This window comes from Miscanthus floridulus, chromosome 8, assembly GCF_019320115.1.
Source record: "Miscanthus floridulus cultivar M001 chromosome 8, ASM1932011v1, whole genome shotgun sequence".
Taxonomy (NCBI): Eukaryota; Viridiplantae; Streptophyta; class Magnoliopsida; order Poales; family Poaceae; genus Miscanthus; species Miscanthus floridulus.
Window position 1 is genome coordinate 227,783,792 of NC_089587.1, and position 19,983 is coordinate 227,803,774.

Genomic DNA, 19,983 nt, shown 5'->3' on the forward strand with positions numbered 1-19,983 from the left:
AGAGTACTCACCACACAAAGCAAATAGGATCTTTGTGACACTACAAACCGTTTTGAAGGAAGCCATGAAGATAAAAGGATGTAACAAGTTCAAAATTCCTCACATTCAAAAACAAAGACTAGAGAGAGAAGATCGGCTCCCATTCCAAATAACTTGTGAAGCTTCCTTGCTAGCCGAAGCACTTGCTAGTCTTCCTACAGCAAATTAGAAGAATGTAGTACCAAATTAGTTTTTTCAATCTGAAGCAAGAATGTAGTAGTAGCAAATTAGATTTTGCAAGCCGAAGCAAGACATGTACCTTACTCTTCATGTTTGCATCTTCCTTCATCTTTGCATCTTTGAACTTCTTCATGTTGTAGATCTCGTCCACCTTCTGTTCAACGTGTTCAGGTACTAGTATTGTGTCTCCATCCATCTCAAGTTTGTCCACATCAGGGATGAACAGCTCGCAATCAAATTTGTCTATGCCATGTAGTATCCAAGTAGTGAGATCGTAGTCATCATGAACAAGACGGCAACGTGCACACCTGCAAGCTTCGCGGCGAGCTTGGAAGCAGGCTTCTCCGAAGACGCCGCCACCGTGGAACATGCCGCAGCGAGCGCACTGCACCTCGACGGCGTCCGGCGCGATGTCGAGGGAGTCCGGCACCACCTCGACGTCGAACGGGGCGATGTCGAGGGAGTCCGGCACCACCTCGACGTCAAACAGGGCGATCTCGAGGGAGTCCGGCACCATCTCGACGTCGTCCGGGTCGATAGTCCAGCGCCATCTCAGAGGCAATCGTCATCTCCGAGTCCGGTGCGACCTCTGCGTCCGGCGTCTCCTCCATGGCGCGAGTGACCTTCATGGCGCCGGACTCCTCCATGGTGCGAGCGACCACCATGGCGCGAGGCTCCTCCATGGCGCGACCGATCTCCTTGGCGCGAGCTTCCTCCATGGCACGAGCTTCCTCCGGGCGGCGAGGGACGCGAGCGCGCTGACGAGATAAAGGGAGGCGAGCGTGCTGTGGGCGAGCGTGTGTGGTCTGCCTTGACGCGAGAGCCGACGGGCGGCGACGCAGCGAACCGAGGCGACGCGCGATTAATTGCGAGTAGTTGGCGAGCGCAACGGGCGGCGATGGGAGGGGCATTCGCGTCCATAAGGCACTGCACGGGCGAGCGACGACAGGCTTTGTGAAAATGGGCTTAGTGCCCAGAACGACAGCTAATACGGGTATGGAGGGAGTATGTGATTTCTTTGTTTGTGCTGATGGAAAGCAAAAAACCAAAAAAAAACATTTTTCCCCTCTTTGCCGAGTGCCACACTCGGTAAAGAGGGCTTTGCCGAGTGCCGTGACCATGGCACTCGGCAAAGCTGGGAAGCAGAGGCCCAATTTCCCAGCTTTGCCGAGTGCCAGAGCCATGGCACTCGGCAAAGATTTTTTTTTAAAAAAAAGTAAAAATTTATTTGCCGAGTGCAATAGTATGGCACTCGGCAAAAAATTTTCAAAAAAAAAAATCTTTGCCGAGTGCCGCTGAGGTGGCACTCGACAAAGAGGCCGTCAGAGTTGACGTTGGATTTTTTTTGCCGAGTGCTAACGTGACACTCGGCAAAGGCTTTACCGAGTGCCCGATATGTGACACTCGGCAAAGAAACCTTTGCCGACGGGTTCTTTGCCGACTGCTCTTTGCCGAAAGCGGCACTCGGCAAAGCCTTTGCCGAGTGCAATAGGGGCTTAAGCACTCTATAAAGAGCCCGTCTGCAGTAGTGCATCAAGTTTCTCAACGTGGATGGCTTCGTGGAGGGTGGCCCAATCTCGCTCGTTACCTATGCCCTGGACCTGGATAAGCCATCCCCTAGCTGGATGGTAGACACGAAGCTGCTTCTAAAAGATCTCTGGAAGGATAAGACATTTATCTCCAAGGATGTGCCACAGATCCCGCCATTGTTCCCTATCCTAAGCACGCTAGAACATGACGTCGTCTACCTTGTCACTCCGGGTGATGTGGAACGAGTGGAAGGCTACCGGTTTAGGGGAGTGAAGTTCCTGCTTTCTGTTGACACGCGCAAAGCCAGGCTCATCTCTGCCACCCAGCAAAAACACCCAAGAGCATTGCTGAGATGGCGCTACCTCCTTGCCGCCAGTGTTTCCCTCTCCCAATGGGGCTCAAAGTATCACCAAGTACGTACATGCAACCTATCGTTATTTTGTGAGAACACCCTTGAAGTAGGTAGAGAGCTGTTTATTTATATTTTGACAAATATCTGTTTCTGCTAGGGAGCTGTGGAAGCAATTGGGATGGGGGCAAGCGGAAAAAGGATGAAATTTGAATGACCTCCGCAAGAAGTTGAAGCCTTTGGATGATCTATCTATCCCTTGATGTCATATGCAATTAGCATCATTACATGGTCTTTCTTAGCAGTATGGTTGAACGTGTTCTGTTTTTAATAACTATATGACCTGGTCAATATTATCGCTACCTATATTGGATATTAGTAGCTGTGTTGAATGGCTAGTGGTATGTAATATGTACCGGTTTGTTGTGTGGCACTTTGGATTCTTGTGCTTGTGGGGATTATCTATGAATCATGTACCAACACCGGTGGCCCTTTTTTATATCCTCCTGTTTCCTGTTTTTATTATTTTTATTACTGCTCATTCATCCTCCCGAAGTTTGATGCATATTCTGTTTTTTGTGTTATCCTTCCGTTCTATTTTGCCCATATATTGATTAAAGGTGATCCTGTATGTTTATTTATAATCTAATGGTAGATTGATTATGAATGTAAATAGTACTTCCTCAGTACCACAAAGAATGCCATTCTCATGTGAAGTCAAATATTTTCAACTTTGAGCAAATATATATAAGAAAATATTGATATAGTGCAGATTGGTATTATTGGCATAACAAACTTATTTGGAGATATATAAATGTAGCTAATATTTTCTATAAATCTTGTAAAATTTAAGAAAATTTTATCAATATGAACTTAAGAGCGACATTCTTTTTAGGACAGAGGGAGTAGCTTAGTACTTGAGTCAGGTGGTGAAAACTGGTTGTCACGGTCTCTATATATCTGGCCACACCATCCCTATGCTGTGGAAGTGTCAGCAGAGTTACAATTGTATGATCTGGAACTGGAATTCCGGAATCTTCGGGTTGTCTATTGACAACTCGGGTACCCTACCCTACATCCATAGTGGATGTCCATGCCTCTAGCCCTCTACACTTTTGAATGGTTGTATGCTGGTCGGGGCTGTCAGATGAAGCTCCAACAACAGCTGACGTTATCTGTGGCCTAGCCTCTTCGCCAGTGATTTCAGTGCGTAGCATTATTTGTGGCCTAACCTCTTCGCCAGTGATATCAGTGCGTACCCACAGTGAGTTCTTTGCAGAAATGAAATATAACGTTTTGCGTTTCCTTGTACAGTTGCAACGTATGATTCACTACTGAGCAGCGCACAAAGCAGATGGAAAAACCAATCTAAAGCAAGCTCTCTCACAAAAGTCGAAAGCAAGCCATATGTGTACACCGGGGCGTAATGTCTTTGAGGATCTGAGCAGTGGCAAGGACGTTGAGAAGAACACCGAAGGAAATCAATTGAACACCGAAGGAAATCAGCCAGTAGGAAATTATAAAACTCGGCTGAGTGTAAATGAGATTTGCTCATCCAAACACATCATGGAAAATTATTGGGCAATTCAAATTCACGGAATTGTTTTTATGACAACACCGTCATTCATAGATCGTCACCGACTACAGCAGCTTGCGGAACTTGGAGAAGGTTTCACCTCAGAATCATCTTTTGACAAAGTTTACTTGAAAATTTTGAGCAGACTTCATGTGAAACACAAACTTTTCGTGTCACCAAAATAGATATACACAATTTTCTGATCCATAGCACAAGTCATGCAGAAGCACCAACTCCTTAAGCACGCTCTTCGGCGATCAACAAACTCACAACAATTGCGTGGGACAAAACGGCAATGCCTGTCCTTTATTTTACAGGTGCACATCTGTCTGCCATAAGCCAATCTCATTACCTCATACATGCTAGATATCAAACTCACCCAAAAAATAATGCATTCCCAGTTAAGACATTTGTACAGAAACAATTTCTTTGGCCTGTGCCCACAAAAATGTAAACAAAAAGATGAGTAAGACGTGAAGGAAGAAGAGAACAAAGTGGATAGTTTCGTATTCAAGCCTGGTTGTATACAGAGTACGATCTAGGCAAGCTCCCACGCTGGATGACCTTGTCATCCTGGGGCTACTCCAGATGCTGATGTGCTGCTGGAATGCAAGACGATTCCTGCTGGTCCAGGAAGTTCTGAGTGTATGCTTTTCTTTTCTTTTTCTCGAACAGCGCAGGAGAACTGCGCGTCATTTCATTAAGGTAGAAGAGTGTATGCTTTTCTTGCTTTAGGAGCCTGGGGCTGGTAGCAGTTAAAGGTGCGCCATAAATCCATGCTCCAATCTCTCTAATCATCCGGATCCATCTCTTCGTCTTGCTCCGAAGATTTATTCGAGTCACTTCTGTCAGATTCCTGCATGTCTGAGCTAGAGCCATCTTCAGGCAACTCATCCTCATAGTCCTCATTTTGAGGTTCATTACCTGGCAGACACCGTTGCAAGGCTGCGTGCCATCCAATCAGGACACTCTTCCTCACCTCCAAATAGGAATCTGCCATTGCTGTCTTTCACCGGTTGAACAGCAGGTGACTTTGGTGTTCTGCAAGAACACTCTGGCAAAGGGTGGGCGAGAAAAGATACAGGTCTTGACAACATAGCTGATGACACAACGCCTTCCACACTTGCACTCCTGTTGAGGTGTTCACGTGCAGCAATTGTCCAATTCCGCGGTGGATGATACCGATGATCATTAACATCTTCAAACAGCACAGCAATAATCTTTCTGTTGATTGAAAAGGAAAGGAAATTATCATCATGCAAAACTACATAGCAAGTGGATAGCTGTCAAAAGGTTATTATACTTGACCCACAATATACTACTGGACAATCCAGTAACTTTGATGATCTTACAATTAGCATAGCTATTGTGTTTGTTCCAAGCTTAACAGTTATCCACTTGCACCCCGAAGGCTACTTTACTACCACTAATGTCAGTTACAATTTTTTCCTTTGCAATTTAGCAAATATAAAATGCATTTTAATGGCTGAAGATAAGAAAAACTGTTCTAAGCTGTACAAAAAAGTATGCAACCATAAAAATATAATAGCTCTGTACCTGTCAGGCCTGTAGGTTATACCGGAAGGTGTTTGGTATAACCGGTGCCCCATGACCAAACTTGAGTAGTCTGGCCAACCACTCCCGTCATTGTGAAACCCGGGGAAGAAGGCATCAGCTTCAACAGAAACAAAATAATCAAGTGCATCCCAGAGCAACCGGTGTGCTTGCCTCCTGAACTCAATCAGTGAAGCATCCGGTTCTGTGTCATTTTCACCAATCCAACCATACCAGCCTTCCTTCTCATGCGCATAGAATGGCCTTGCAGGAGGTGGAGGCAGCGGTCTTGGACGAGGCCCTGCTCTCTTCCATTCTTCAATGAGTTGTTTTTCACTTTTGGGAGGTGGAGGCTGTGGCAAATCTGGGGTTAGAGGATCTTCTGGCCCAACTAAATCAAACAGCTCCCTGTATAATGAAGTGCGAAGGTTAGCAAACATAGCTCGTAGAGGAATAAGCATTCTTTGTCCACCAAAAGTCTCGGAACCAGCCAAGAATATTATTGTAGTTGGTGGGTAACCTAATGCTTGAAGTAGAAGTCCAACCTGGAAACACAGGATTGTTTACATCACAGCATTAGCAATCAAAATGAATCAGTAAGCTGGTATGGTAAATCAGGCATAGTATTAAATTATATCATGCAGCTCAATGTGTGCCACGGGACCAAGGAATAGAAAGAAGAGACGAAGTCTTTCTAGTTAACTTTTCTTTCTTTAAACTTCTTTTCCTTGAGCTTGATTTTCATAATGATTGGATTAGCAAAGAATGATGCTTAAAAGCAAAACATGAAATTTATATTCCGAAGGTAAAGGTCCACATGGTAAAGGAAAATTGTCATCTAGTTTTCTTTTGTTTGGTTGCTTATATTTTGTCAGCCTCAGATTTCTTCTATGTGAATTCTCTTGGCGCAGAGCGTAACATAACACCAGCTTACCTGGTATTAATAAACATGAAAAAGTTGCATCCAGATTTAGTGAGCAAACATACAAGACTGTTATAATCAAGCTTACCTCTTCTGGCATGAGTGGACACAAACCAGCCATCTTCCTGGACACCGAATCAACTGTTAGCTGCTCCTTTACTGTTCCTCGTTTAATCATCTGATTCCTTCTATACTGAATAAGCTCTGTATGAATATCCTAGAGATGATAGAATTAACCAATCAAACGAAAGTCGTATTGGAACACAATAATTGTAAGCATACAAACCCGGAACAGTCCAGCGCAACCATGAAAAGCTAGAGTATCTCTAAGCAGTCCTGGGTGATAGGCCACATAAGGACGGCCAGATGCTCGCAACCTATACAAATCATTCTGGAGTTATGACTTATGAGAACAGAAAGCCACACTATAGGAAAAAATAATCAATAATGAGTAAAGAAACCCTTCAGCTCCTATAACTAGCATACCCTGAAAGGGTAAGATTTCAACTTTACATAGTTTAAAACAACATCCTCAATCCAGAAAAAGCAACCCAAAACTTTCCAGTACATACAAGGAAACATTACAAATAACATTACAAATGATTAAAGTGCTATCTTTCTTCTTAGTGTGTACAAGGGAAGTCAACTTGAATTATGGATTAAGGCTTTGTTCTGGCTTTTCTAGATACATAGCTTTCACGCTATGAATCTAGACATAATAAATATTTAGGTGCATAACAGAAACCATGTATCTAGAAAAGCTAGAACGACTTAAAATTTGAAATGGAGGGAGTACTAGTTTCTTTGCATAAATTGATGAAGCATACGGCATGGAGCATAATTGATAAATCTACAATTGATTAATGAACAAAAAAGAAAGGGTAAGTGGATCAATGGCAAAGGTGGGAAGCCTCACCTTCCTACTATTTGGCTCCCAAGAGCCTGAATTTGAGGGCGCAACCTTAGAGCATAGAAGGCTACTCTGCATCTAAGCTTCTGAAATTCCTCCAAGCTTGCAGGAAGAATTGACTGCAGAAAACCGTATGGAAAGGCTCTAACTTCACACTGACCAAAGAATGAAAAAACAAAACAGAGTAAGCATGGGCATGGAGGATACCTGAAGACAATTACCTCCATTAACAATTATCCCATGAACTTTTGATTTTATAAGTCTGCGTAATACTTCTTTGATGTAGTATTCTGGAGTAGCAGAATTCCTAGGAGATACTGTGGGAAATTTTATCTTTTTCCTAGCCTCTCTGAGATCTTTTGGCAAGCCATGCACAATAACCACATCACTGGAAAGTGCATGTATGAAATGATCTTCATCGTATAGATAAGAAAAGCTTTTGAACTTCGGACTGCAAAGTTGGAACAGAGGAAAGGCTATATTTTAGAGGTCGAGCAGAAAAAAAGGATAAGGAATAGACAACCACCATAATGAATTTCAGAATGAGGAAGGGCACAGCAACCTGATACCTTTTGCACGAGTTGTTGCTTGTATCTCAGGAATAACAAGAGTGGCATTTAATAGCCTGGCAACGGCAATAAGATCACAGATCTAATAAAGGAAACAATGTCATGATCCTATTACAATGATATAACAAGTACAAGGATCCTTTACACATTACACAAGAAAACTTACTGAAGACTGTATCTTCTCAAAGCCACCATATATCTTTGCATAAATAAAACCATTATGCTTACTGGGAGCTGCAGTAAGGTAACCAGACAGATTTATCAAGGTTTAGTTATATTATTATCGTAAAATGGTTTGATGCTGAGTATACAAATCATAGCATTTCAGGTAATCTAACACTTTACAAATGGGATAAGCATGTAGTAATTATATAGTGAAGTGTCGCAATAGATTTATCCACATTATTGTGCAGAAATCACATCAAGAAACATTCTAAGGTCAACAACCTAACACTAATGGTTCCAATGTTGGGAAAATATAGAATATTTAATTATCATTCTGAATGAATCTCAACATAAGACAAAATGTGGAAACTAATGAAGAATGCTAGCATATTCAGTGTCTGGAAAATATAAGTTATACAATGCCAAGTAAGAGAACTAATGAAGAATGCTAGCATATTCAGTGTCTGGAAAATATAAGTTATACAATGCCAAGAGTGCACCTGGGTGCGTTTGTGCCCATTTTAGTCTGAGCGCTGATATTTATACATGTCAAAAACATGTCGGAAAAAAATCAAAGACCGATGGCATGATAGAATATGCAAACTTGAAGAAAAATGATCATCGTGCATACCAAAACAATGCATATCACTACTATATGCATGTATCTTTTGAGACATTTCTTATACACAAATGGTTTGTTCAAAAAGAAATACAAATGCACCTACATTTTTTTAACTCAGTGTCTAAAGTAACCAAACGACTAGTTGAACAAAAGATGTCACAATGAAAATACTAATAAAGTAGGTGCAAGTTTAAGATCAATTTACCAGCATATGATTTGCTAGGTTTCGCAAAAGGATGCAAATGATCAAGTGGGACCAATGGACCCCACAGTCTCCGTGGTCGAGGCCTCTGCCAAAAAACCAAGAAGCATAGAAAAAGATGTTAGACATAATCGATGATTGCAGTGAAAATAGGTGTCCAACATAACCTCAGTAAACACAAATTCCTTCATCATACAACTAAGGAAATTTGAGAATTGATACTGATACTGTGACATGGTCAGGGCATGTGAATTACCGGTCCAAATGGAAGGGCATCGTCCATGTGCATGTTGTACTTTGTAATGCCCCCAGCTGAATAATTAGCAAGAAAAAGGTGCACCAGCAGCGATAGCATCGACAGCACGATGCCAATGGCTGTGGCCAACTTAAACTTGCTTTTGAGCAGCATTTTATTTCATTAGTCTAACCTCCAAATCCTGGTGAAAAGGTAACTGTAAGACATCTCCACGGAGTTATATCAGGGGCCAGCAAATCACAAGTGAAAAAAGGGCACAGTTGCACACATTTTATTTAGCAAAGAAAAGAGCTAGTACAATAAGGCTATATGCTAAACCAACACCCAATTTTATCCAGAACCTATGGGTGTGCAAAATAATAACCACTACAAAGTAGCAGCAAAGGGCTAACCAGAAAGAAAAAGAAAAAAACATAGCAGCAAGACCTACCTCAACCAACCCAATGAGGCAAGCACGGATAAAAATTAGGTGCAGGATGTTTCTAAGTTTTGACCATCCATTCAAAAGGATATCATAAGTTGAGGAAGTATGTAAAACTCCTCTCCTTTCATCTCACTGAACAACTCTTTATGCATGATGGCATATCTGGCCTAGCTGGAAGACACTCCAACGGTTAGAGCCCCTTCTTGCAACTGTAAAGTTTCTGGAAGAATCATCTCATTCGACCATCCTATAGGCAGATAATATATTGACACTTCATTTTTTCCCCTAAACCTTGAAAAGGGTCTTAAGTAAACGTCGAGCTTCCCCAGTCATGCCTGGCCTTGAAAATGCTCTGGACATAGAACTGATAGTGCCTTTAGATGGTTTAAATCCTAGCTCTTTCATATCTTTGAGAAGTATTCTTACCTCAGTTCCATTTCTAAGCTTTGACCATCCATTCAAAAGGATATCATAAGTTGATGACGTAAGTAAAACTCCTCTCCTTTTCATCTCACTGAACAACTCTTTAGATTGATTCATCATTCCAGCTTTAGCAAAGTCACTCATGAGTGAATTATACGTGCTTGCTTTGGGAATAAAGCCTTTACTCACCATCTCACAATACAGCCTCAGTGCTTCAACTTTGTTGCTTTTCTTTGCATATCCTGTCACCAGTATATCATAGGTGAGATTATTGGGCTCAAGGCCCATCTTCTTCATCTCACTGAGAACAGTATCCGCTTCTCCAATTCTTCCAGCGGACTCAAGGCCACCCAGAAGTGTGTTGAATGTAGCTATATTAGGAGAGAGGCTTTGATGAAGCATCTGAGCATACATTGCAAATGCATTATCTAGATGGCTGCTCTTACAATGGCCAAGAATGAGAGCATTGAATGTGATAGTGTCTGGTGCAATTCCTCTCCCCAACATTTCATCCAAAACAACTGTAGCTTTCATTGTCATTCCGTGGCAACACAAAACATGCACGAGTGTATTGTAGACAGTGATGTCAGCATGAAGACCAGCACTCATCATCAATTCATGAATTTCCAAAATCACATCCGGCTTCCTGCCTCCAGAACATGCTTGCAGCACCCTTTGATGAGTCAGAGAGGTTGGAGTGAATCCAGCAGAAGCTATCTCATTTAGCAAAATTTTTGCCTTGGCCACAACCCCGGCCTCAAGAAGGCCCACAACAAGTGTAGTATATGTGATGAGATTAGGCTTTATTGAATTCCACTTCATTTCCTTCAGTAGCTTTAGAGCTTTGGAGGTCTTCCCTTCCCTGCACCGTGCAGCAATCATAGTGTTATATGTTGCTTGATCAGGTTCTAAGCCTGTATTTCTCATCTCTTTCAAAAAGGATTTTGCTTCACTGAACTTGCCTAGCGTGCAAAGGCAATTGATAAACACATTATAGACAGCAGCATCAGGTGACAGGTTTTTCTCCATCAACTCCTGACCAACCTTAAAAGCAGCTGGCATGTTTCCTGTTTTAAAAAGCCCATCCATTAAGGTGGTATGGTTGACATGGTCTAGCAACAGACCACGTTCACCCATATCTTTAAATAATGCTTCAGCTCCCTCTATATTCCCATTCTTTCTCAAACCATTCACCAGTGAGTCAATGACAAAGTTGTTTGCCTCAACACCCTCATGCAACATATCACGGTACACATCAAGAGCTGCTTCTTGCCCCTGGAACTTGAAGAAGCCATCGATAAGCGTTCCATACGTCACAACATTAGGAGCAATGCCACTGTCCTTCATCTTCCTCATATAATCAGCTGCTTTGCCGAGACATCCCCTTTTAACAAGACCATTGATGATCGATGAGAATGTGACAACATTCGGGCGAAGAGATTTCTCCTCCATTTGCAACAACACCTGCTCTGCGCCATCGATATTGCCAGCTCTGCAGTGTGCATCGACCAGTACAGTGTAAGTTACACAGTTGGGAGTAATATTATCCGACTGAGCATGCCAAAGCACATCCTTAGCTTCCTCAATCTTCCCTTCCTTACCTAATCGGTCCATCAGAGCTGTATACATGACCAGATCCATGACCACGCCCCTTGAAACCATCTCTCCCAATAGACCAAGTGACTCATTGCCCCTCCGCGCTTTCGCCAGTGAATCAATAAGCGTACAATAGGTCACATGGTTCGGCGCAACTCCAATCTTGTCCATCTCCCTGAAAAGCGCATATGCCTCTGAGAACTGGCCATCCCTGCAGAGGCCATCGACAAGAGCACTGAGCGTGACCACATCAGGCAGCACACCCGACCTGACCATCCCCTCGTACAAACTGAACGCCTCCTCAATCCCCTTCCTCTTACAATACTCCCCAATGAGCGTCATGTACGTCACCACATTCGGTTCCACCCCATCAGCCTTCATCCTCTCCACTACCTCCAGTGCAGCATCAGCATCGCCGGAGTGGCAGAACCCAGCAACCAGGGTATTATACCCCACCACGTCAAGCGCCACACCTTGTGTTCTCATCCTCTCCATCACCACCAATGCTGCGGCCATGTCCTGTACTTTACCGTGCCCGTCAATGAGAGCATTCCATCCCACCACATCCAAGCCATCAATTCCTCGGCCTCGGAGCAGCATCTCCGCCAATGCCTCGACCTCGCTGACCAGGCCGGTCCTGCAGAGCCCCACGAGCGCCGTGCTCACGGTGACCCCGTCCCAGGGCACGCCGCGCTTGCACATCTCGGCGAGCACGGGCGGCGCGAGCCTCCCGTGGCCCTGCTCGGATAGGCCAGCGAGGAAGATGTTGTAGCTGACGGTGTCAGACGCGACCTGCGCCTGGGCCCCCGAGGAGGAACGGAGCAGGCTCAGCGCGGGGCGGAGCGAGCGGAGGCTGCAGTAGGAGAGGATGATGGAGTTGAGGGTGAGGGTGTCACCTGGGACGGGGCGGAAGCGGACGGCTGCGGCGGCGAGGCCCGAGGAGGCGAGGGCGGGGATGAGGCGGCGGAGGAGACGGGCGGGAGGCGAGGCGGGGAGTGAGGAGACGACGTGGGAGGCGACGGAGAGGCGGCCGGCCCGGAGGAAGGCGAGCGCGAGGGAGCAGAGGAAGGAGGCCTGGAGGGCCGGGGTTAAGCCCTGAGGCGGAGATGCCGCCATGGTGGTGGTGGTGGTCGGCGACGAGGGGAATGGAGTGGAGGAGCGGGGAGGCGGGCGAGGTGCGGAGGAAGACGAGGACAAAGCCCGTTGGGCCTGGGGTGGGAGAAGCTGGTGGGCTTTGTGGATGACCGCTATGATGTGGGGAAGACTTTTGGCCCAGAGAGTTGTGCCAGAGTCACTGTCTGCAAAGGGTACTTGATGATGCGGTAAAAGTTCAGCTTTCCAGCTTGTGATCCCTTCAAATCCTTCGTGCACACCATTGAAGCTAGCCTAGGTGTAACTTCCGAAACTATCGATTGATTATGCTGTTGATTTCAATCCCTTTTCATCCCAGGAGCGTCAAGTCTATGTTGCTGCTTTGTGTGATTTCAATCCCATTTCATCCGGATGAGTGTACTAGCACTCTTGTGAAGTAATAATAATAAAAAAAAAATTGGAACTTTAAAGCCCCTGCCAGTTTTACACAAGGCAATGGGGTGCTTTAACATAGCCTGATATGGTGTACAACGGTGTTGTCATAAAAACAATTCCATGAATTTGAATTGCCTAATAATTTCCTACAGACTGATTTCCTCAGTGATTAACCGTCGGTGTTCTTCTCAACGTCCTTGCCACTGCTCAGATCCTCAAAGATTTTACGCCCTGCTGTACACATAGCTTGCTTCCGACTTTTGTGGAGAGAGAGAGAGAGAGAGAGAGAGAGAGAGAGAGAGCTGGATTTTCCATCTGCTTCATGCGCTGATCAATCATACCTTGCAACTGTACAAAGAAACGCAAAACGATATATTTCATTTCTGCAAACAACAAATAGCTGGAACAATTTAATTTACAACCAACCTCAGTGTGGGTACGCACATCACTGGCGAAGAGGTTAGGCCACAAACAACGTCAGCTGTTGTTGGAGCTTCATCTAACAGCCCCTATGGATTCTGTTGCCGAGGTCATTCAAACTTCATCATTTTCCCACTTGGCCCCATCCCAATTGCTTCCCACCGCTCCCTAGCAGAAACACATACTTGTCAAAACATAAACCGCTCTTTACACATTCAAGGGTGTTCTCACAAATATAGGTTGCAGCACAAAATATAAATGGCTCCAGCTATTAATATCCGATCATAGGTTAGCAATAATATTAACCAGGTCCTAATTAAAACAGAACACATCCAACCATGCTCTCCCAAGCTGCTAAGAAAGACCAGGTAATGATGCTAATTGCACATGACATAAGGAAGAGAGAGATCATCCAAAACTTCAACTTCACATGATTCTGTTGCGGAGGTCATTCAAACTTCATCCTTTTTCGAGTTGCCCTTGCCCCCATCCCAATTGCTTCCGTCGCTCCCTAGCAGAAACAGGTATTTGTTGTCAAAATATAAACAACTCTTTACCTACTTAAGGGTGTTCTCACAAATATACGTTGCAGGACAAAATATAAACGGCTCTTTCATTCAATAATAAAAGTTGGAACAACTTTAGAAGAAACAGGGAGTCGATGACAATTATGGATATCGAAGTTTATCGCTAGCATTTCAACAGTGCAGTATTTTTCTAAAGATTAATTAGGAATACTGACATGACGACATCATGCTGTGGTCATCTCCAAGGCAAAAGCCTTTCGAAACAGGAGCATATCCTAACACTTAAATTTTACTTGGGAAGTTATGCGCCCCACGTGGTACACGAGATAGGATCCTACTGATCCGAATCCAGAATCTATTTAATGGAGACACTTGTTTGTATTCATGTAAGGAACAGTCATCTAATCTTAATGACAGGTGAAAAGTAACTGACACCAAATTCTCCACCAAACAGAAGTCACAGAATTCTTTTTCCTCATGTGGTGTGATTAGGTTGAACACTAAAACCAATCGCGGGAGCAGGCTGCCCGAGAGATGACATTTGTTAAGACAAAACAAAATTGCTGATAAACATGCTGATGAACACATAGGCCTGTCATGTCATTATGTAATACGAAGCATTATGTATGGGCCTAAAAAAGAGTCAGTAAATTTCTAGTTTTCTATACTCTAACTGAATGCAGACAGAAGGAATTCACAACTATACAAAAGCATAAAACCGATCCATGCAATTAGAATTGATATAAAACTAAATGTGCTGTACATAGCGGTAGTAGTATATGTATGTACCCGGTGATACTTTGAGCCCCACTGGGAGTGGGAAACACTAGCGGCGAGGAGGTAGCGCCATCTCACCAGTGCTCTTGGGTGTTTTTGCTGGTTGGCAGAGATGACCCTGGTTTTGCGCGTGTCAACAGAAAGCAGGAGCTTCACTCCCCTAAACCGGCAGCCTTCCACGCGTTCCACATCACCCGGAATGACAAGGTAGACGACATCATGTTCTAGCGTGCTTAGGATAGGGAACAATGGCGTGATCCTTGGCACATCATTGGAGATAAATGTCTTATCTGCCCAGAGATCTTCTAGAAGCAGCTTGGTGTCTGCCATCCAGCTAGGCTGGGATGGGTTATCCAGGTCCAGGGTATAGGTAACGAGCGAGATTGGGCTGCCCTCCACGAAGCCATCCATGGCGAGAAACTTGATGGTGCCGTCAACGTGGGCGGCGTTGCGGAATTCTTGCGGGTTCGACCACCGGGGGTTTTCTTCGCTGACGGAGCAGCCATGGGGCAGCTGAACAAAAGACATGTCCAACAAGTCCGATGAGTCGACCTCGCATTGTCGTCCCGGATCGCAGAGTAGCAATCCGTGGAGAAGATCGACCCAGCAGAAGAGGTTCCTGTTCCTGCTTTGGACAGGGAAGGACATGTGAATCCTCCACGTGTGGAGCACCTCGGCGGGGAGCTGGCCGCGCTTGTAGACCCACGAGCATAACGACGACTGCCAGAGGCAGAGCATGCCCAGCGCAGGAAGCCCGCGGCGGGGGAGGAAGAGCAGCTCGGCGAGGACGAAGGCGCCACCTTCGCGTGTCATGATGACGGTCCCGTATCCGGCGCTGTTGTAAGAGTCAGAGTACTCGTAGTGGATACCGGGGATCGTGGAGAGCGAGGAAGATGAAGATGCGTCGGTGTCGAGGTCCAAGATCAAGTACCATCGGTTGTACGAGTAGGCTGGGCGGTGGGAGCCGGGGGAGAGGACGACCAAGTTCTTGTTGGCGGCGGCGGCGACAGCGCCGTTGCGCAGGCACCACCCGTAATTTGGGATCGGATCGGATGAGAGTGGTCGCCGCATGGTGAGGCAGCTTACCTCCGGGGGTTCGACGACCTCCAGATCTGGCTTCATGGCCAGCAGGTACCTGGCAACTTCTGCTTCGGTGGCTTCACGGCTTGGAGGCGCCGTGCTGGTGGCGCCGACCAAGTCTTTTGCTCTTTCCGCGCCGACCACGCCCTTTGCTCTTTCTCGCGGCAAATAATTTTTATTACGGATTGACACCGTAACCTACCTGTCTCACTGGCACATGAGTCACCACCCACTCCATAAGGATGATAAAAAGTTAATTATTCCCTCTTTCTCTTATATCGAAGGGTTCTATCTCTTGGGGATGGTTGCGGAAGGCAACAGTACGGTCGAGCAGGATGCAAGCAGGGGCCATGGCGCAAAGAAGAGAATTGATGGCAAGCTACGGTCGGGTCGAGGAAGAATTGCAGATCGGGTCGAGGAAGGCTAGCCCTGTTGTAGCGAAGAAGATGGCGGCGGAGAAGGAACAAGGAATTGGGGCGCAGACGCGATCGTGGGATTGGATATTCCGGGATTGGATTGGATTGGACATTTGGACACGGGTCTTGATTCGTTATCCGGCTAACCTCCATGCTTCTACATCCGGAACAAAGGACTTCGCATCCCACCACATCCAAGCCATCAATTCCTCGGCCTCGGAACACCGTCTCCGCCACCGCCGCGGCCTCGCCAGTCCTGCACAGCCCCACGAGCGCCGTGCTCACGGTGACCCGTCGCCTTAGGGCACGCCGTGCTTGTACATCTCGGCGAGCACGGGATGAGCGAGCCTTCCGTGGCCCTGCTCGGAAGATGTTGTATTATAGCTGACGGTGCCAGCCGCGACCCGCGACTGCGGCCTCGAGGAGGAACGGATCAGGCTCAGCGCGGGGCGGAGCGAGCGGAGGCCGCAGTAGGAGAGGATGATGGAGTTGAGGGTGAGGTTATCACCTGGGACGGGCCGGAAGCGGGCGGCGGCGGCGAGGCCCGAGGGGAGGGCGGGGAGCCGGGGATGAGGCGGCGGAACGGGCGGAGGAAGACGAAGACAAAGCCCGTTGGGCCTTGGTGGGAGAAGCTGTTGGGCTTTAGTTGCTCCTAGATGAGCCCAGTGCTAGGAAATGCCAGCCCAGCCCAACATACATTTGGTGTTTATCGCCGACGAACGCGCCGCAAAGTACAAGTCGAGAAAAGCAGCAGCTGCAGCTGCATCCGTTCAACACTTCAGCTTCTCTTATCTGGGAACGGAGAAAAGAAAGAAGAAAGAAAGCCTTCAACTATGGACTCATATCATATGTGATATGTGCCACGTGCCGAGCCATCAACTATGACTGACATTTTACTTCTATGTTTTAGTTAAGGTCTCATGTTTCTTGTATGGGTATGTGATGATAATATTTCATTTTATGTAAGGTATTGGCTTGTATAAATTTTATTGTCTAATACGATCAAATCACGTACGCTAATGTAACATTGGATCTCCTTTATTTGAGCACCGTCTGCATAAGAGCCTATGAAGACAACCAATCATAAATAAACTATATTGCACAAAACTAAATATAGGCTAATACATATGGAACCAATCAGATCCTATATATATGTTGCCACATTAAATTAAGGGGATATATGTCAGGAGATGCCTCAAGAATTATCATAATTTTATTTTTATTTTTGATGAGGTGTGCACTTGTTGAGCTATGATCCAAATTCAAGCTTGGGCCGAAGCGAAGCGGCCCATTAGCGTTAAGAGGGACTACACCATCTATTAGTTCCGTATTGCTAATAGACGAGGGTGTGGGGCTTTTTCTTCCTATATATACGGACCACCTCCCTCGTGGAAAAGATGCATCATAGACTTCTATATGGGAAGACCCCCAGGTTAGGGTATCCCAAGTTGTAAATCTCCGACGTTTGTAACCTTACCCGATATAGTGAAGATTTGCTGGCTTCACTACACCATAACACACAATTGCCTACAGTTATGTGTTGGCAAAGGGGTGGTTTCAACTACACATTATCTGTTGGTAATTGTACAACCTTTTAATGTCATATAATCTGTCGGCAATGATGTTGTATGGCTACAAATCAACTGTCGGCATTGCTCTGGGGACACTAAAACTGTCGGCAAACATTTGTAGACACAATAAGTGTCGGCGTAGCCTAACCGAGCCAACAAGTCAAGTGTCGGCGAAAGTGTGTACGGTGAAACGAAAAAAAAACCGTCAGAATATACTCCCCCTCTCACCTACATCACAAAAAGGAAAAAGGCTCGCGGCCCATACACGCACGACCCGTGAGTGCGCCCGCCGCCGCCGCCTCCCATGGACGCCAAGCCTCGCCGCCTCCCACACCAAGCCTCGCTGCCGCCACCTCCCAAGCCGAGCCTCGCCGCCGCAGCCTACCATGCCAGCGCCTGCCGCCGCCCTCCTGCAAAGCACCGCCGCCCACTGCCGTCCGCCGGAACCCTAACCACGCCAGCCTCTACCGGTCGCCCCCACCAGCCCCTACCACCACATTGGAAGTAATCATCCCCTTCCCCTCATCCCCATCCCTTTCTTGCTAGGGTTTGGGCACACACTGTGCCACCGACGACGCCTCCGCCGGCGGCCGGCCGTCCACCACCTCAATCGACGGATCCGCCCGCCGCCACCAACGCCCGGACTCCTCATCGGCCAACTGACACCCACCACCGCCGGATGCCCCCAAGTGGCCACCACCCCCACACTCGTTTGTTGGAGATCCACATCTGAGCCCCACGAGCCCCATTACGCCACCCGTGCTACAGTCCCTGCCATTCCAGGTTCTGAGCTCGACCTCTGTCCGTGTGAGATCTTGATGGTGACTTTTGTTGAGATCTTGTTCTCCCTTTGATTCGATTCTTTAGGTATGGGAGCAACATACTTGTTTCCTTAGATCTGGGAGCAGCTAGTACTAGTATTTTGATGAATGCAGTATGCATAATACATCTGGATGTTCTAGTTGAGCGGCTCATAGGTGGTTGGGTTTGAAAGAAAGGCAGAGGAGGCCTTGCTCGTGCTACTTTGATCCTTCAGTAAAGCAACCGATAATGTGTAGACGAAGCCCACCATTTACCAACAAATACTTGTAGGAGCCTTTCAATTTGTGCATAGTAACAGATAATGAGTAGGCCTTGTTCGTGCTACTCTTATCCTTGCGTGTTTTCTGTAATTTAGGAGGAAAGATATTTTGCTATTTAGGAGTAACTATTTTAGGAGTAACTATTTTCATGGTATGTCTATGTTTGTTGGTAACTATTTTAGGAGTAACTATTTTCATACCGTGCATACCATGAAAATAGAGAGTTAGGATGGTTGACAGACCAAACAACACTGTCTTGGTCTTTGAGAGAAACAATTATTAGATATTGATTTAAGGTATTATTTCTTTGTTCATAATTTCATGTTGACAGGCTTTGAACACAAGATTTAGGGCTACCATCTTTGAGAGACTTCCCTGTTAATGACGTTGATGCCACAGCGATGGGTTTTCGCCTACTTCGATTGCATGGCTTCCATGTCTCCCCATGTAAGTACAACTGATTTTTTACTATGTCAGACTTGTGTCATCAAGCAAGTCTAGGTGGGACATTAGTCTTGCTTTCTTGGCATTGGGGCGGTTCTAGTGAATGTCGAAGAAGGAATGTGGTATCTACAGTGGCTTAGGCCATCAGTGACAGACCTGTTGTTCATCACATTCAAATCTCTAACAGGTGACAGTGACGGACCAGTGTTGCCTAGGTTGGTGTAAAAAATTGTAAAATATGAATTTTGTGTCATAGGTATAGCAATATATTTTGCTAGAAATTGAGAATTTGGATTTGTTGATTGCCTGGCATAGTCATTTTTCCTACAAGCGGTCAGTCCAGTGCTCTATTTTGCTTTGTCTTTTTGTTCTGTAGACTTCCCACTACTTATATCCTTGCATCCCTAGGACATATTAGTATATTACTCGATCATATTGATCATGTAAGTCATTTTCAATCAAAACTACTGAGGACATAGCATATGAGGGCCATGAACAATGCTAAGAAAGAGTGTGGTGAATTATATATGATGTTGTCAATTAAACTCTTACAAACTGTTTGATGGCTGCCAATACTTAACAATTGATGGATCGATCATAATTAGAGATGAAATAAATGAAGCATGGTCGTTAGGTGGCTACAAATTGCAATGCTTGTGTCTGCTATTGGGAGATGCTGGTCAGATCAGCTGGTCAGAGTCAAATGATTTGGCAATAGCGAACATCGTCAGCTGCATGCAGAGGCACAGGCATAGGCGTGTCCGCGTGTAGTAGGAGTACTAGGATCTAATCACTCTAGCTGCCCTGCCAGTGGTGGGGTAG

The 19,983-nt window shown here is 45.7% G+C and overlaps 2 protein-coding genes and 1 pseudogene across 2 annotated transcripts; all 3 read right to left on the reverse strand.

The window, feature by feature from the left end:
- Window positions 1–3,949: 3,949 nt before the first annotated feature.
- Window positions 3,950–9,442, reverse strand: LOC136478434 (protein EMBRYO SAC DEVELOPMENT ARREST 30-like; annotated as a pseudogene).
- Window positions 9,443–9,579: 137 nt separating this feature from the next.
- LOC136478433 (pentatricopeptide repeat-containing protein At5g14770, mitochondrial-like) lies at window positions 9,580–12,538 on the reverse strand. The gene has a single exon (XM_066476892.1). The coding sequence runs from the start codon at window positions 12,431–12,433 to the stop codon at window positions 9,584–9,586; it is 2,850 nt and encodes a 949-aa protein (XP_066332989.1). The 5' UTR covers window positions 12,434–12,538; the 3' UTR covers window positions 9,580–9,583.
- Window positions 12,539–12,870: 332 nt separating this feature from the next.
- LOC136475254 (uncharacterized) lies at window positions 12,871–16,928 on the reverse strand. Its single transcript, XM_066472804.1, has 4 exons — window positions 15,924–16,928; window positions 14,581–15,811; window positions 13,271–13,775; window positions 12,871–13,192 (listed from the first exon to the last, which is right to left on the reverse strand). Exons 1-3 carry the CDS (start codon window positions 15,998–16,000, stop codon window positions 13,713–13,715), a joined length of 1,371 nt encoding a protein of 456 aa, XP_066328901.1. The 5' UTR covers window positions 16,001–16,928; the 3' UTR covers window positions 12,871–13,192; window positions 13,271–13,712.
- Window positions 16,929–19,983: the final 3,055 nt, after the last annotated feature.

Excerpts from the sequence above, each read along its gene's own strand:
- LOC136478433 (XM_066476892.1), bottom strand. The coding sequence starts at position 12,433 with ATGGCGGCATCTCCGCCTCAGGGCTTAACCCCGGCCCTCCAGGCCTCC.
- LOC136475254 (XM_066472804.1), bottom strand. The coding sequence starts at position 16,000 with ATGGCCCCTGCTTGCATCCTGCTCGACCGTACTGTTGCCTTCCGCAAC. Across the intron at positions 15,812-15,923 it reads GAGATAGAACCCTTCGATAT|GCGAGAAAGAGCAAAGGGCG; the intron begins AAGAGAAAGAGG and ends AAATTATTTGCC. Across the intron at positions 13,776-14,580 it reads GGGGCTCAAAGTATCACCGG|GGAGCGACGGAAGCAATTGG; the intron begins GTACATACATAT and ends TGTTTCTGCTAG.